Source organism: Centroberyx affinis, unplaced genomic scaffold (genome assembly GCF_046629955.1).
Source record: "Centroberyx affinis isolate AG114_WGS23_722 - 3 ecotype Tasmania unplaced genomic scaffold, CSIRO-AGI_Caff_v1 ptg000400l_1, whole genome shotgun sequence".
Lineage (NCBI taxonomy): Eukaryota > Metazoa > Chordata > Actinopteri > Beryciformes > Berycidae > Centroberyx > Centroberyx affinis.
In genome coordinates, this window is record NW_027279068.1 from 378,895 (window position 1) to 393,626 (window position 14,732).

A 14,732-nucleotide genomic window follows, 5' to 3' on the forward strand; every position below is an offset into this window, starting at 1 on the left:
GGGGGGAAGAGGGAGAGCGCTGCAGGCCAAAGCTAACAAACCCATACAAGTGTCGCTGGCTTATGGTGGCCACACGTCACTCTCTGGTCTAATATAAGTGGGGGAAAAAATGAACAGCCTTAGTGCTGTGCTGAGGTTTTTTATTTGTTCTTTTCGCTTGAACATAAGGCACCGCATTGGGGCAATTCAGACTTCATACACTCAACCATTAGAGTACAGATACAACACAGTCCGTAAGACTTTCATTGAAATGAAGTAGTTTTGGCCATCAGTGAATCACTGGACAAAATATCAGGGACATTTTCCTGATATTGAGTTGCACAATCCACGTCTCAGTTTGTCTCAAGGCTTAAAAATCCTTCTGTAACTCGTCTGCTTCTCTTTATCTGCCTCTCCTGCTTTGTGACTGGCATAGATTTAATAAGGGAAATCAACCTGCAGTGTCCCTGATATTTGGTACATTCAGTGTATTCCCCAACGGCACCCCAAGTGATAAATAATCTGTGTTGAAAACAGGCTACAAAATGAATGTCACACTTTGGTAAGGCAAAGACTGAAAGGGGGATGAATAGTAATTACATACTAGCTAACCTAGTTCAACCCTATAGATCTATAGAAGGAGGTGAGAGCCCAGTCAGGACATGCCTCTATCCCTGAGTCAATAGCATCAGCTTGCTGTAATTCGGTAAAGCTCTGTATGAACAGCACCACAATGGAGAAGGCAACCCCCCTCTTTACCTCTTCCTTTAGTCCTCTAAGAGATGTGTCTGGGAAAATGTATATATTTGAAAATGCTTTCAATGCTATTCTTTATATATTAAAAATATATTATCCCACCCTACCCCTCCCAAAAGGAATTCACCCTCAGAAAAATAGGTAGAACTTTGCACCTTTTGTTACTGGGGCTGTACCATTTTTTCAGCTGTTTTAAGCATTAGTAAATTAGACTACGTTTCTTAAGGTCTCAGCCCATGTGATAAAAGGTGCCTTTTAGTGAGTGTTGAATATCAGCGGTGCCTCTGCCGGTCTCATGGCTGAGGTGTGTAGCGCAGGTACTTCTTCCCAGACGGCAGGTCTTTGGTGTAGACGCCGGCCGGGAACAAAGAGGCTGCCTCCTCCTCTGACATGCTGGGAGGGACCATCACACTGTCTCCAGGCTGTGGGGAGAGAAAAGAGAGAGAAAAAAAAAATGATGAGTTCATTATGGCAGCAAGGCCACTGAAATTCCTATTGTCATCATCTCTCTTTCTCAGACACGCAGAGTCAGCAACAAGAATCTTGATGCGTTTTGCCTCATATACAGAATAAATGATTTAAAAGAAATATAAGAAAATGTAAAAAATATATCAGTGAAGGCTGATGTTAGGATTTTTAACCTTGGCAACACTACACTACCAGTCAAAAGTTTGGACACACATTTTTCTTTATTTTTACTATTTGTTAGCACAAATGGAATTATGCAGTGATCAAAACAGTGTTAAATCAAAACTATTTTAGCTTCTTTAAAGAAGCCGCCCTTTGCCTTGATGGAAAGGCAAAGGCTTTGGAAAGAAATTCATACATAGGATCAACTTCACTATTTATATTTGTCTAAGAAACACATTTCAAGCAATTAAGTATAAGCCTTTAGATCAAAATGGATTTAAGAGAATGAAAAACATAGAACATTCAATCAGGTGTGTCCAAACTTTTGACTGGTAGTGTACGTGTTAAGACATGTACTGTACTGTAATCATCTACAGAAGTAACATGAAAGCTTGGTGCCAGCTGAGCTCAGCTTCAAAGGCGTGTCCTATATACCTGCCAGTCGGCGGGCGTGGCCACCCGCCTCTCTGCTGTGAGCTGGAGAGAATCCACCACCCGCAAAATCTCATCAAAGTTGCGTCCCGTGGTGGCCGGGTAGAGCAGCGACAGCCTCAGCCTCTTGTCCGGGCCGATGATAAACACCTGCACAGAAACACAGATGGAAGGTGAGGGCATGATAGTAAGTAGATATGGGAGTAGGCTAGGCCAGTCTAGGAAAATTAGATTTGTCTGTGGGCCATACATGGTCATCATCAAGCTTGTGTGTGAGAGAGAGAGAGAGAGAGAGAGAGAGAGAGAGAGAGCCTCACACAGCGGGCAGTGAGCGGCAGGCCGTCCTTGTCCCTCTCGTCTGGGTCCAGCATGCCCAGGGCCACTGCCAGCTCCCGTTTACTGTCCGCTATGATGGGGAAGGGCAGTGAGCAGCAGCCAGGCTCCTCGCTGTTGTATGCCAGGATGTCCTAGTTAGTGCAGAGACACACACCAGCTCTCGGTTAGCAATTACAACCAGCCAGTGCTACACAGAGCTGTGCTTTGGTTACGTAAGTGTCTGGCCTTCTGGTAGGGAATTATATTTAGAGAGAAAAAGAGCTCTGCAAAATGAAACATGCATTTGTAGTGCAGCACATATAGTAAAGTGAAATTAGCCATATAAATGTTTTGAAACTGGTTTGGTCATTTGGTGTAGCTCAGATCACAAAAAAGGATGTAATTTTCAACACATCAGCATGTCTAACTTGTCTAATAATGACACATTTGTGACTTTTCAATACAGCACATCATGAGCTTAGAATTAAAAGATTCCATTTGACTTTTTTAAATCAAAAGTTTGGTATACACATATTCCTAATCTGTGAATATTAGTCTATGCTTGTGTGGTGTTAATAACTTTTTTAAAAAAGAGAGATCGCTTATTGTGATATTAACATGATTTTTGTTTACAAAAGACCTGAAATATAGTAGAAGCAATTTTACTGGACTCTTTCAAATATAAAATACTATATCAAAATTGATTTAATTTGATGCATTCTTGTCTTAATTCCATTGGAAACTGAACTAAATCCAGTTTGACCTTCTGTCAGTTTGAATCTCTGTTTTGGCCTTCTTAAAAAAAAAAAAAAAATACTAAAATGTTTATATTTTGCATTCAGATTACCATGGGTGTGCAGGCTTTACAAATAGTTTTGCCACCTGGATTGTCAAAACTTTGAATCTGTATACTGTATCTCAGAACTGCCCTCTACCCAGACAGAAAACTCACACTAACAACCTCATATGCCTTGCCTATATGTGTTGCTAATATATGATGTGTTGCTCCAAACTCGACACACAGATGTGTTGAAAATGCCACATCCTCGGTCCAGCTGTCACACCTTGGTCCAGCCGTGGTGATCGTCCAGGCCGTCGATGGACAGGGCGATCAGCTTGATGCTGCGTTTACTGAACTCGCTGCTCAGCCTGGCTACTCGGCCCAGCTCCGTGGTGCACACAGGGGTGTAGTCTCTGGGATGGGAGAACAGGATTCCCCATCTGGAATGAGACAGAGCGACAGAGAGATTAGTTAAGGCCTAGGAGGGGAATGCCAGTGTCTCTGCTGCCCACCCTCTCACTGTCTCTGTGTGGAACTAATCTGGGGGAGGTGGGCTTAAAGATTGTCTGACATTTCACAAACTGATTTCACACTGACTCAGACTTTCCTTTCATCAAACAGGGCTCATAATGTTGCAGTGCTTTACACAAACACTAAATGTTAATACTGTTGCATAATGGGAGGGAGGCTGAATCTGGCTGTGATACATTTGAGAGCAAGCTGACAGGATGTGAGATGTGGGTCACTCAGAATGATGACGTGAAGGACTTTCTTTTTCATGAAGTCAGCACTGTGATTGTGCAGCATCAACTAGAGGGATTTTAGGTTGCTGCCCTGTTCAGCTTCTTGATGCTTGTCACATACTCAGCTCACAAACTGACCCAGACAAGAAGGCAATAAGTGAATCTCTGGTAATCTGTATGATGAGAAAAGTATCAGAGTAGATCATGCCAAAACCATTTAAACAATACATGTTATTACAGACTATTCAATAGGATCATTATAGGCTCAAATTTGCCATTCATATTCATACAGCAGCCTACAAGGATACAGAAAGCAGAAGTCAGACAGCAGTAACAGGAACTGGACACAATATGCCAGCTTCCTAATAGGTAAAACTCTGATATAAATTAAACTCGCTTGTTATAGGCCTACTTACGAATCTCCGAGAAACTCGTGGAACTTAATGTTTCCAGTGGTGGTCTCTGCCTCGAAATTAGGGAATACATCTCCGAGGAGCAGCCCGGGCATGCTTGCGACGATGGAGGTGTTCCGTTTGTTCAGCGGCTCTGATGACTGATAGCACAATGTTCAGAGGAGGCGGCGCTCTGTCACCGTGCGGGTTACTGTATTTACACAAGTCTCCACACTGCACTGCGTGTCTTAAACTGTAGGGACCACATACTAGACATCAAGTACAGACTCATAAAATGATGCGTTCAAGTGTCACTGGGCCCACTTCATAGCAAAAATGTTCAAAGCCATTTAAAACCTATATCTGCCAGTGGGGTGAGATAACTAGGCTATCCAATGCAGATTGACTTGTTTCAGGAATTCTCTAGAAACAAATGTAAGTATCTAAACAGAATAAGGCAGATCACTTCAGTAAGTAGCCTAAAGTGACCGCTGATTAATGAAAATTATTGAAACAAGATGATTTGCACTGGAAATAAGTGAAATTATGTCAACCCACTGGCAGATTTTTTTTTAAGAAAAAGAAACGTTTCTAAAACTCAATACTAGGTTAAATGGCTTGTTAAGAAGGATGATTTTTGCAGTGTGGATTTTTAGCCACGTGACCAAAGCAGTCAGGCACCGAATTGGCAACATTTTAACCATCGCGCCCGCGGGGTCTACAGTTTGGAGGATGTTGTTGCGCCTGAGCGCCGGAGGATCAAAGTGTTCACTGGCTACAGGTAGTCGATAAATGAAGGAGGACTAGGTTATCGAGGCACTCTGTACACTTTGCACACTTTGCCGAGCGAAAATGTCCTCACCCATGTCCAGAAGGAACAGCTGCCGCGGAGGCATCTGTGGAAACCGGGCATCATCTGAGTGCCATGTCCGCCGCCGGGGCTCCAGCTGCTCTTACTTTTCCTCTGGAGCGCCAAGTGAAGACTTTTCAGTCAGCCTGAGCCAGCCGATATTCACTATAACGCTGAGGTTTTTGTTGGCCATAGACCTGTGGCTGTCCAAGCGGCTCGGGGTGTGCGCCTGTGAAGAGTCTCCCTGGGGCAGCATACGGCCCTTGGTGCGGCTGGTGGAGCTCTCCGGACACGCCATCCCCTGGCTCGTCGGCACTCTGTACACCCTGCTCCGCGGAGAGACCGTCGTGGAGCAGGAGATCATGCTGAACCTGGCCCTGGGTGAGTGAATGAGTGTCTGTGTTGCCTCTTGTTAAGAATTATCCGACATTCAATTATTAGCTCACGATGAGGCCAAACTGTTTTGGAATTGCTGCAATCACAAGTTATACATTCATTCTTGTGCTTTATTTCATGCCCATTGCTTGAAATACTCACGATTTAATAGGCTTTTTATTCACTCAAAGGCTAATTGTGATGACTCATATTACTTTTTTAATTTTAATTTTTCATAGTGAGTCATGCATTTGGCACTCAGTATGAAGGGATGTAGTGGAGCGTGCACTTAAACTCAACTGAACCCACCTATTTGTTTGTGGAACAAAGTTTACCCACCTAAATCTGTATATGAAATAACAAAAAAATCATAATCAAACATCACAATAGATCAAACTAATAGAAGTTATATTGGGATGGGGTCTTGTGAGGGAAAAATGCATTTAAGCTTTTCTGAAAATATAGCCTAACTTTTGTTTTTTTATTGTTGTTTAGGCTGGTGGTTGTTTGCCTTGTGATGAGGTCATAGTTTACGCACATTTATATTTAACGCCACATCACTAGGGGTCGCCTAAACCAATGCGTTATTACGCACGGTACATTGACAATTCAAAATACATTCGCTGTGACCCCGTTGGACCGTCAGCCCCTGTATTGAGCCTCGTTCAAAGCAGAATAATGTTAATGGCCATTGAAACACAGCAGAAGATAACTGGCCAAAGCCGCATTCAATCCACAGAAGTGTCAGATATTGCATTAGTAGGCCTACGGGCCGTTTGTCGGCTCTGCGTCCCCGTGACCACTACACATTTCACGCATACCGAAGAACAGAGGCGGGATGCGGCCATGGAAACTTTTCTCCTTTCAACCCCAGCTGGTGGCATCTGTGGACACTGACGGACACGCGCACGACTCGCACGATGCTTTAGTTGCTTGTATGGATTATATTTGTTGACTGACATCTTTGAGATCACGTCCTATATTCTTGTGATATTGTCCTGTGGTGAAATGCCAGAGCTATTCTTGACCTGGGATATAGGATGTTCTATTTTGGAAACAGTAGGGCTAACAGGGAAACAATTAGACCAATTAAAAATGAAAGAGGTGGCCTTTTCCATGATTTTTCACTTGGGCTACATTTTTTAACAGAATTCAAAGAGATGTAGATGATTTTTGTAAGACAGTTAACTGCGTGTGATATTCTTTAAATTCTTTGTAGATCTTACATTTACATTTTAGGTATTTAGCTGACACTCAACACAAAGATTGCAACCATAGGATATGTCTCAGTTCGAAGTTCACAAACATTACAAGCAACCAATAGTAAGGAGTGCGAAGATCAGGGCCTTAGCCTCCTTACAATATTCCTGTGACCATAGAATGATAATGTAAGAGAGAGGTGCTGGGAAAAGAAACAGAAGAAAAGAGTAGAGAGATAGATTTCATTAAAAAAGCAATTACAGTGAGTGGATATCATTTAGTGGGGAGAGGGTGAGATGAGGTTCTTCTTGAATAGATGAGTTTTCAGCTTACTATGGAAGCTGAGCCACTTCTCTGCCTCTCTCTCTCCTCACAGCTCTGCTGTTGGACCTGCTGCTGGTCCGAGCGGTGAAGACCCTGGTCCGACGCCGGAGGCCCGCCCAGAGCCGCTCCGACATCCTGTCCACCTTCTTTGTGGAGCGCTACTCCTTCCCCTCGGGCCACGCCACGCGGGCGGCCATGTGCGCTCGCTTCCTCCTGGCCCAGCTGGTGGACACGGCCTCCATGCGGCTGCTGGTGCTGGCCTGGGCCGCCCTGGTCAGCCTGTCCCGGCTGCTGCTGGCCAGACACTACGTGACGGATGTGGGCTTCGGCCTGGCTATGGGCTACTGCCAGTACAGCCTGGTGGAAAGGTTGTGGGTGACCTGGGACTGCCTGCAGGACCTGCTGCTCATGCGGCTGGGAGAGAGACTCAACAGGATTTAAGGCGGACTCTGGACATTTGTTTTTATCTAACGTATGTGGGGGAAAACGTGCAGCATGACAGTGTGTCTTTAAAAAAGTGAACTGTATTTTTCATCAGATCTGAGCATATTTAGTTCAGTATGTTTTTGTAGTGTTTAACTGTATCTGTATTTTATCTGTACTTCTTTTGCTGTTTTTTCTCTTTTTTTCAAGCAAGGTCACAGAAATGGGGATATTGAACTGGATGAGATGGATGGTCATTGGGGTTTTGTATCACATTGAGATGCACATGCAACCTGTTTGCACAATGGTATTTATGATGCATGGACTTATGCTCACAGTGCTGAAACCAAAGGAGAATTTAACTAGAACCTTTTTTAATATGCCTATTAAAATGAATTGTATACCAAACACAGAAGTAGGTTTGGGTATCATATCTTATCGAGAGAGAGAGAGAGAGAGAGAGAGAGAGAGAGAGAGAGAGAAAGTGAGAGTGAGAGTGAATGAGAGAGTGAGAGAAAGTGAGTAGTGTGTGAGTTTGTAGTACGAAAGTGACGTAAAAGGTCTAGTTCCTGGCAAATTGAGTATTTCACCTTAGTATGCTGCAGCACAGTGCACACAGAGTGTGTGGTATTGTACTGAGCCGTCACAACCCACAGTGGGGTGCACTGCATTAGTGTGAGAGTGGGTGGGGGGAAGCCAACTCACCACTTACCAAAGTTTCCATCAGCTGCTGCAGAGTCTCCTGACTGTCATTATAATTCATCCCCATCTCCTCTTACAGTGTTGTTAAACAGTGCGGGTGACTCCCAAACGCTAACCACCCTCTCCCGTTTTAACATGCCACGCTAGTTCCATTTCCAACCTAAATTTTAAACCATAAAAATTCTTGGCTTGGGTGGTGAGTTTATGTAGCACTGGTTTAAACCATTAGAGAGGCCAGAGCCCAGACAAGCCCTCCAGTTTTGCCGGTGTCTAATTAAAGCTGTAGGAATAAAGTGTTTGTTAGGTGCTGGAGCTGGGAGGCCTGCATGCACAGTGCAGATGCAGCCAGTTGTCCACAGATGGCAGCACAGGAGAGGAGAAGGCTGCATTTGGGTGTGCTGGTTTGACTGAATTCAGTTCAATTCAGTTGAAGCCATAGGAGTTTATGGCTTGTGGCCTTTTAAACTGATGACCTATCTAATCATAATCATAATCACTTTATTCCCAAAGTATGATAGTATGGTAAATTTGCAGAAATATAATTAGGTGAAACAGGACTTCACATTCAGTGGAAGGGGGCTGTGCAAGACATAAAATATACAGTAGACTATATACTCTAGATCAGTAGACTATATCACTCTTCATGTATACATTAAGCATTTTATCAGTATGTGTATTCAGGCAGTGTGGCATACCCAAATAATGAGATTGTAAATCCTTTGCTGCAGTATCTAAATTGCTAAACCTGTTTATTAATCCGTCCTTAGCAGACTTGTTATTTTGCATGTGCAGATTTTATGAAACATTGTCCATATTAATATTATTAATTTAAAGAATTGAAGGGGATGCACCCTGCAACAGGGTTTCACACACAATTTACACAATTTTGCACACTTTTTGTCAATGACAAATGCAGCTCTGGCATGATCTTTTGAAGAATCAACTGCAACCACAATGGCTTTCTGAATACATTCATGCATGCACACATACTGAATGTTGAGAGTGTACTGTCATATGCAATGCACTGTATTGTCAGTATGTGTTGCCAAACTAAGCCAGTTGCAGCACTGTAGCTATGAAGGAGGGGCTGAACCACATCTAAGCCTTTCGGTTTTCTTTTGCAGCCCACAGTGAAACCATAAAAGCAAACACACTTTTGGCTACTGAAAATAAGGCCTCATATCCTTTCGCAATACTTTACCAACCATAACAACAAAATAATTTAAATAAGCTACAGAACTAAGAACTAAAAAACACCATCTAAGATGATGATGCACCACATCACGATATCTTGTTCACTAAACTCCATAAATATAAGTGATCTCAAATATGTTTTGGAGATACTCCATGTCCCAATGACACCAAAAGGATGTAACATGCAAATTTCAAAAACACTTAACTGTCCTGTGGGGGTAGTGTCCCTTAATACATTTTGCATTTGTGCACTCTCTGTAAAGGAATTGCATATGTGACAGTTTTTATGTTGATACTGAATACCCTTTGTGTGCATTACCCCCTTATGTTCATATCAGGGGCATAGCTGGTAGCATAACGTTTCAGTCCATGGATTTGTGAAGTTGCAAACCAACTTATTGACAAATTATTACACAAACAAGCAAAATTGTATCAAGTCTTTATTGAGAACATAAATGACATGAACATTTAAGAACAGATGACAGATGACATATGACATGAACATTTAAGAACAGATGACAGATGACATATGACATGAACATTTACAACAGATAACATTAAAAACAATATTGCACAACTTTAAATTAAAATTGAAAAAGGTCAAAGAAATATTAACACATTGTTTACTGTCTATGTTTACTGTCTGGATTAATGACTGAGATCATCAGGAGTTCTTATCAAAGCTAGATCCACTTTGGGATCCACTTTCTTTGTTACCAGGATACATCTTATATACAAACATTAAGTAGAAAAAATAGATTCTAGTCAGGCAATAACACACAAACATAGCGGCCTCATAATAATCTTAGTACAAAGACCACTCTAAATGCTAATGTGTTTCATGTCATTCACATCCTCTTGCATCAGCATGGTTCATCACAGTCCAGCAGGCACCAGTCCCTCTGCGCCTCTTCAGCTGCTGCCATGGCTGACCCTGCCCAGCCTGACGTCATAGGTGACCATGTGGAAGTTGTCCCAGGCGTACAGCTTCCTCTGGCCGTGGTTGTAGTCCACCATGCTGTTGTAACGGTACTTGTTCTTGAATGGCACGGCGACGGCCCGCCCCGCGCCGGTGGCCGTGTCAAACACGTGGTTGACGGTGGTGTTGGGCGCGGTGTAGCTGGCCACCGTGTACAGACGGCCGCACACCATGAAAGCGTTGGCCACCGTGTTCTTGCGGATGTTGGTCTCCCAGCTCTGCTTCACCTCCAGGCTCTCGGGGTCCAGCTGGGAGATGACAATGGCGCCCTTAGCCTTGCTCGTGCTGTAGATGGCCCACAGGCCCCGCTCGTCCACCGCCAGGTCGATGTCGGTGTAGCCGCCCCAGGAGTACGGGTGCTGGCCGTGGAAGCCGGCGTGGGGCAGGTCCAGGCGGGCCGCCAGGCTCTCGGAGGCCAGGTCGTAGCGGATCAGGGTGCGGCTGCGGCGGCGCTGGTAGTAGAGGGAGCCGCGGTACACTGTCGCCCCAGTGCTCTCCACGGGCTCCGGCAGCAACAGCACCTTCATGGGGAAGCCGCGGGAGAGCTGCTCCATGTCTTCATAGGCAAAGAGCTGACGGACGTCTTTGCCCACGGTGTCAATGCGCCACACGGTCTTGTTGGTGTAAAGGGGGCCCTTGGGCTCGGGGTCCTGCAGCCACACCCCATACTTCCCTGTGATACCGTCGGCCTTCCTGTGGAGCACAGGCTCTCCCACTGACACCAGCTCTCCACAGCCTGGAGGCAGAGAGAGGGAGAGGGAAAGAGAGAGTTACAAGAATTATCTTAGAGTTGGGACATCAAAACACTGGGTTTGCATTTGTTGCATATTTACAATGTGCACAAAGGTGTTGATTTACATCAGCATTTGGCATTTGAGTCATTTTCAACAGTGGAATGCCAAAAGGCTACTGGAAGCATTAGCATAAAGCAGGACGTTCTATTATAATAGGTCACTACAGTGGTTTGAAGTAGGCTACTTCTGGACAGAAAATATCAATATGTCCCAAACCGTACCTGTGAAGTTGTGACCTGCTTCAGGAATGAGGCGGGATGCTGGAACCTCTGTCACTTCAGCCTTCATCTCCTGATAGGCTGCGTTACCAAACTCATAGGCAGGGTCTGGAGAGACATGACAAAGTAGAAATATGCAGAATGATTTTTTTTTTTGCCAATTGTGCAATTATTAATTTGAAAAAACAAACAATAGCCATACTAATAAGCTACAGATAAACAAGTGTAATTGGTCATTTTGGAAGCTCCAGACTCACAAACAGATAAGTAGTTACAGTGTAACATGAGTCAGTCCTGACACACACTGGCAACATCAAAGTCGAAGTGCCTCGTTTATCTGCCTCACAGCATGGCAGGTTCCCCCATAACCCGGTTATTGCTCTCCCGAAAACGATCACACACTTAAACGGACACACGTGAGTGACAAAGCCATAAAAGAAGAGTCTGTGTTGTAAATTCCAATCCCCTTACCTAACCTGGGACAGCTAACTGCAGCCTGACCTGTTGCCCCTGGAGACTTTTCATAGCCTCCTCAACCACATAGACATTCATCAAAAAACCATCAACAAATTCCTTGAAATGGCACTTCTAGTTGCAGTGACACATGCAAATAAACACTATACATACAGTAAATCTATGTTAATTCTCCTGTTCTGTTTCATCCATCTTGCCTCCTAAAAGCAGAAAATGAGATAAATGTATGTTTTCCTTTGGGCGTACCTGTCCTTTAATAAATGAATTCAGGATTTGTTTTGTGTGTGCCTTCCTTTTAGTCACTGATGTACATACCGCTGGCAGGTCTCTGGCTGATATCATGCTGCCCCCCTCCAGAGCTGTGAGTCTGTTGACAGGGTTTCTGCCTGAGGGTCTCTGCCTCCTGGCCCAGCTCCGCCACCCTCCTCTGAAGCTCCTTGACCTGCCTGCTCAGACGCTCCTTGTCCTGCTGGAGCTGGTTCCTCTCCCCCGTCACCTGGGAGTACGCCTCCTGGAGACTTCCCTCTTCGACCCCGGTCCCGACCTCTCCCTCTTCCCCTCCCGCCACCAGCCGGCTGACCAGAGCCTCCAGCAGGGTGAGCCGGGACAGGACGCCCTCCGTCTCCGGTGCCCCGCCGCCCCCGGTGCAGCTGGACTCCTCTGGACTGGCCACGGTGAAGGTGTACTGGCAGCGTCCGGTGTGGTCGTTGGAGCGGCGCAGGGAGGCTCGGTCGTCCCGCTGGCTCTGGCTAGCCAGTGTCAAGCAGGACAGATACAGGACAAACACCTGGAGCCACATTCTGATGGTTCAGAATGAATAGGTGATCTTCTGCTTTAGGGATGGAGCTGTTTTTCTTCCTTCTCTGTCTGTTCAGTGCCTTTTTGCCCCGTCTTTCCTCCCTTTTTTAGACTCTTAATATTCTCTGTTGTGTTTGTTTAGCCGGTCTCTTCTCTCCTGAGTATCTCTGGTCAGTGCAGGTCAGTGTCTGAATTCCAGTAATGCTGAGAGTAGGATATTTATATGGTGAACTGTCAGAGAGTGGGAGGGGACGAGGAGTGTGTCAGGGAAGGGGATAGCTGAGGGGTGTGGAGTGTGTGTAAAATTCCACGTGTTTTTTTGGGGGGTGGTGGGCAGCTGAATGGGACAAGCAACGTGAATATCACACCGGATCAGTGGAAAAATACACAATTTGATGTTTGTTTTTTCCTGTGGAGAATTGTCTCATTGTGTCCCAGCGGTCGGTATGTTTGCAGGTTGTTTTGACTGGAGAGCATCTCTTTATGTGTCTACCGCCTCAAAATGAGAGCCGTATTTACCTCTGTGACGGATCGTTTTACTATTTAACCACCGTGCGATTAGCTGTTAAGTCCAGTATCAGTGGAGTTTATGACCTGGGTATGGTATTAGATTTGGGCTTGAGGGAGGAGAGGGTCTGTCAGTGGTTTGTCTCTCGGATTCCGAGCAGGTCCAGAAATCTGGCAGAAATTTCAACCTGGCTCACCAACACACCTGAGGGCACACTGGCTCTCTCTTCCCCCCACTGCCAGGCCAGCTGGGCAGGATGTCTGGCACAGGAGGATAGGCTGGCTGTCTGGCTGGGAACGGGGATGTGGTGCGGTTGCTCTTCCTTTCTTCCTACCAAACCTGTACTTTCCACAAACCGCCCTACATGCCATGGAACCATAAATCAATAAGGACCATGAATTCAGGGCTTTTTATAGTGGACACATTATAGTGGAAACGAAACCGTTTTACTGCATACTAGTCATCCCTCCTGGTTCTCTTTACGTGCCGAGGCCTGTGGCCCACCTGTGTCCCGACTCTCCCCAGTCCCTCTGTCTCCATGTGAAATGTGTGTTTGGGGCCCCTGTAGAGAGAACTGTAGGGACTTGGTCTGGTCTGTTGGTGTTGTACACCTCAGAAGGCAGAGAGAATAGAGGGGAAATAGTAAATATATCACCACTGGAGTCAATGGTGCCCAGTGCAAATATGCAAAAAACATTACTCTGGTCACTAAGGAGTAAAGGCCATTAGTATCTGCTATGAGCTGGTAACACTTCTCCTCATGTCTCCTTTCCATTCGTCTTTTCCCTTAATCGACTAGTCTGCCCTACCAAATACTTCACTGAAATACTGACGACTCCAGAAGCAGCTACCGTAGGAGCATGTGTCCATGTGTTTGGTTCCACAAGATCAATCTAGCGCCTGGTTGGCCTGCTGTCCGTTTTACTCCCCATGAAAACTCAGCAATGTCCCACAGTGCTTCCACCGCTGAGGCTTGTTTTTCTTATATAACATTACGACTCGGGCATCCGGTTTTACTTAGTCCCAACTCCTCTGTCGGCCCTAAAGTGGACAGAGGATCACAAAGTACACTCAACCTCTTTCACAGGCAAACTTCTAATATACCCAAGTAGCACTAATGGGAGCCAGGACTTGCTGCACACGCACATCTTGAGCTAAGAATGCACTTTCTAATGATGATGGCTCCTCCAGTTTACTACAGTGGCTTGGTCTCTTGCTACCTCTGACTATTCTTAGGATGGATGTCTGACATATGGTGCTTCCATGTACTGAAACTACGCAAATGTGAGTTTCTTGGCATGTGACTGGAGCCGTTGCACTGTTCCAGATGTTCAGCCATAACATGTTCTGCAGCATTTCATGTTTACTGTGGCTTTAATGGAGCATTTGTTAAAGATGGCAAAAGGGAAACCTGACATAGCCCTCACACATAGCAGCTACATTGTAGAACAGTGTTTGTGGCAGGTGATTTACCTGTATGTAGGTAAATATTAAATTTCTTTGCAAAATAACCCAGTATGAACTGTGAATGAATTCATATTTGAGGTCAAAGAGAATAAATAATAGTGATATAATCAGATGGAGAAAGGGGAGGAAAATAGTAGGCATCATAGGTATTTTGCCAGCTATTTTAAAAACCCCTAAAAGTACGATCCCAGAATTTCTGGCCGCTTAGGATTTCCACTGTTTAATTCTGAAGGGACACTTTAGGGCTACATTTGGTTAAATACGAATTACATAATATTATGCAACAGGAAAAAGAGGAGGGACTGTCAGAGACATTGGCATCGCAGAGGAAAAACAAAACAGATGATGAGAGAAACAGTGTGATTGCCGAATCAGGACAGGAAAGTGGAAAATAAAAT

The 14,732-nt window shown here is 44.8% G+C and overlaps 3 protein-coding genes across 3 annotated transcripts; 1 reads left to right on the top strand and 2 right to left on the bottom strand.

The window, feature by feature from the left end:
• Positions 1 to 123: 123 nt before the first annotated feature.
• LOC139641790 (peroxiredoxin-6-like) lies at positions 124 to 4,205 on the bottom strand. The gene is made up of 5 exons (XM_071516386.1): positions 4,053 to 4,205; positions 3,177 to 3,333; positions 2,115 to 2,264; positions 1,801 to 1,947; positions 124 to 1,157 (listed from the first exon to the last, which is right to left on the bottom strand). Exons 1-5 carry the CDS (start codon positions 4,142 to 4,144, stop codon positions 1,029 to 1,031), a joined length of 675 nt encoding a protein of 224 aa, XP_071372487.1. The 5' UTR covers positions 4,145 to 4,205; the 3' UTR covers positions 124 to 1,028.
• A 589-nt stretch (positions 4,206 to 4,794) lies between these two features.
• On the top strand, positions 4,795 to 7,563 carry LOC139641801 (polyisoprenoid diphosphate/phosphate phosphohydrolase PLPP6-like). The gene is made up of 2 exons (XM_071516399.1): positions 4,795 to 5,259; positions 6,830 to 7,563. Exons 1-2 carry the CDS (start codon positions 4,881 to 4,883, stop codon positions 7,216 to 7,218), a joined length of 768 nt encoding a protein of 255 aa, XP_071372500.1. The 5' UTR covers positions 4,795 to 4,880; the 3' UTR covers positions 7,219 to 7,563.
• A 2,445-nt stretch (positions 7,564 to 10,008) lies between these two features.
• LOC139641795 (myocilin-like) lies at positions 10,009 to 12,360 on the bottom strand. The gene is made up of 3 exons (XM_071516392.1): positions 11,877 to 12,360; positions 11,091 to 11,195; positions 10,009 to 10,811 (listed from the first exon to the last, which is right to left on the bottom strand). Exons 1-3 carry the CDS (start codon positions 12,358 to 12,360, stop codon positions 10,009 to 10,011), a joined length of 1,392 nt encoding a protein of 463 aa, XP_071372493.1.
• Positions 12,361 to 14,732: the final 2,372 nt, after the last annotated feature.

Coding starts and splice junctions, on each gene's coding strand:
- LOC139641790 (XM_071516386.1), bottom strand. CDS start 4,144: ATGCCCGGGCTGCTCCTCGGAGATGTATTCCCTAATTTCGAGGCAGAG. Junction 1,948..2,114: donor TGCCGCTCACTGCCCGCTGT/GTGAGGCTCTCT, acceptor GTTTCTGTGCAG/GTGTTTATCATCGGCCCGGA. Junction 1,158..1,800: donor CCACGCCCGCCGACTGGCAG/GTATATAGGACA, acceptor CTCTCCCCACAG/CCTGGAGACAGTGTGATGGT.
- LOC139641801 (XM_071516399.1), top strand. CDS start 4,881: ATGTCCTCACCCATGTCCAGAAGGAACAGCTGCCGCGGAGGCATCTGT. Junction 5,260..6,829: donor CATGCTGAACCTGGCCCTGG/GTGAGTGAATGA, acceptor CTCTCCTCACAG/CTCTGCTGTTGGACCTGCTG.
- LOC139641795 (XM_071516392.1), bottom strand. CDS start 12,360: ATGTGGCTCCAGGTGTTTGTCCTGTATCTGTCCTGCTTGACACTGGCT. Junction 11,196..11,876: donor CAGCCAGAGACCTGCCAGCG/GTATGTACATCA, acceptor ATGTCTCTCCAG/ACCCTGCCTATGAGTTTGGT. Junction 10,812..11,090: donor AGCAGGTCACAACTTCACAG/GTACGGTTTGGG, acceptor CTCTGCCTCCAG/GCTGTGGAGAGCTGGTGTCA.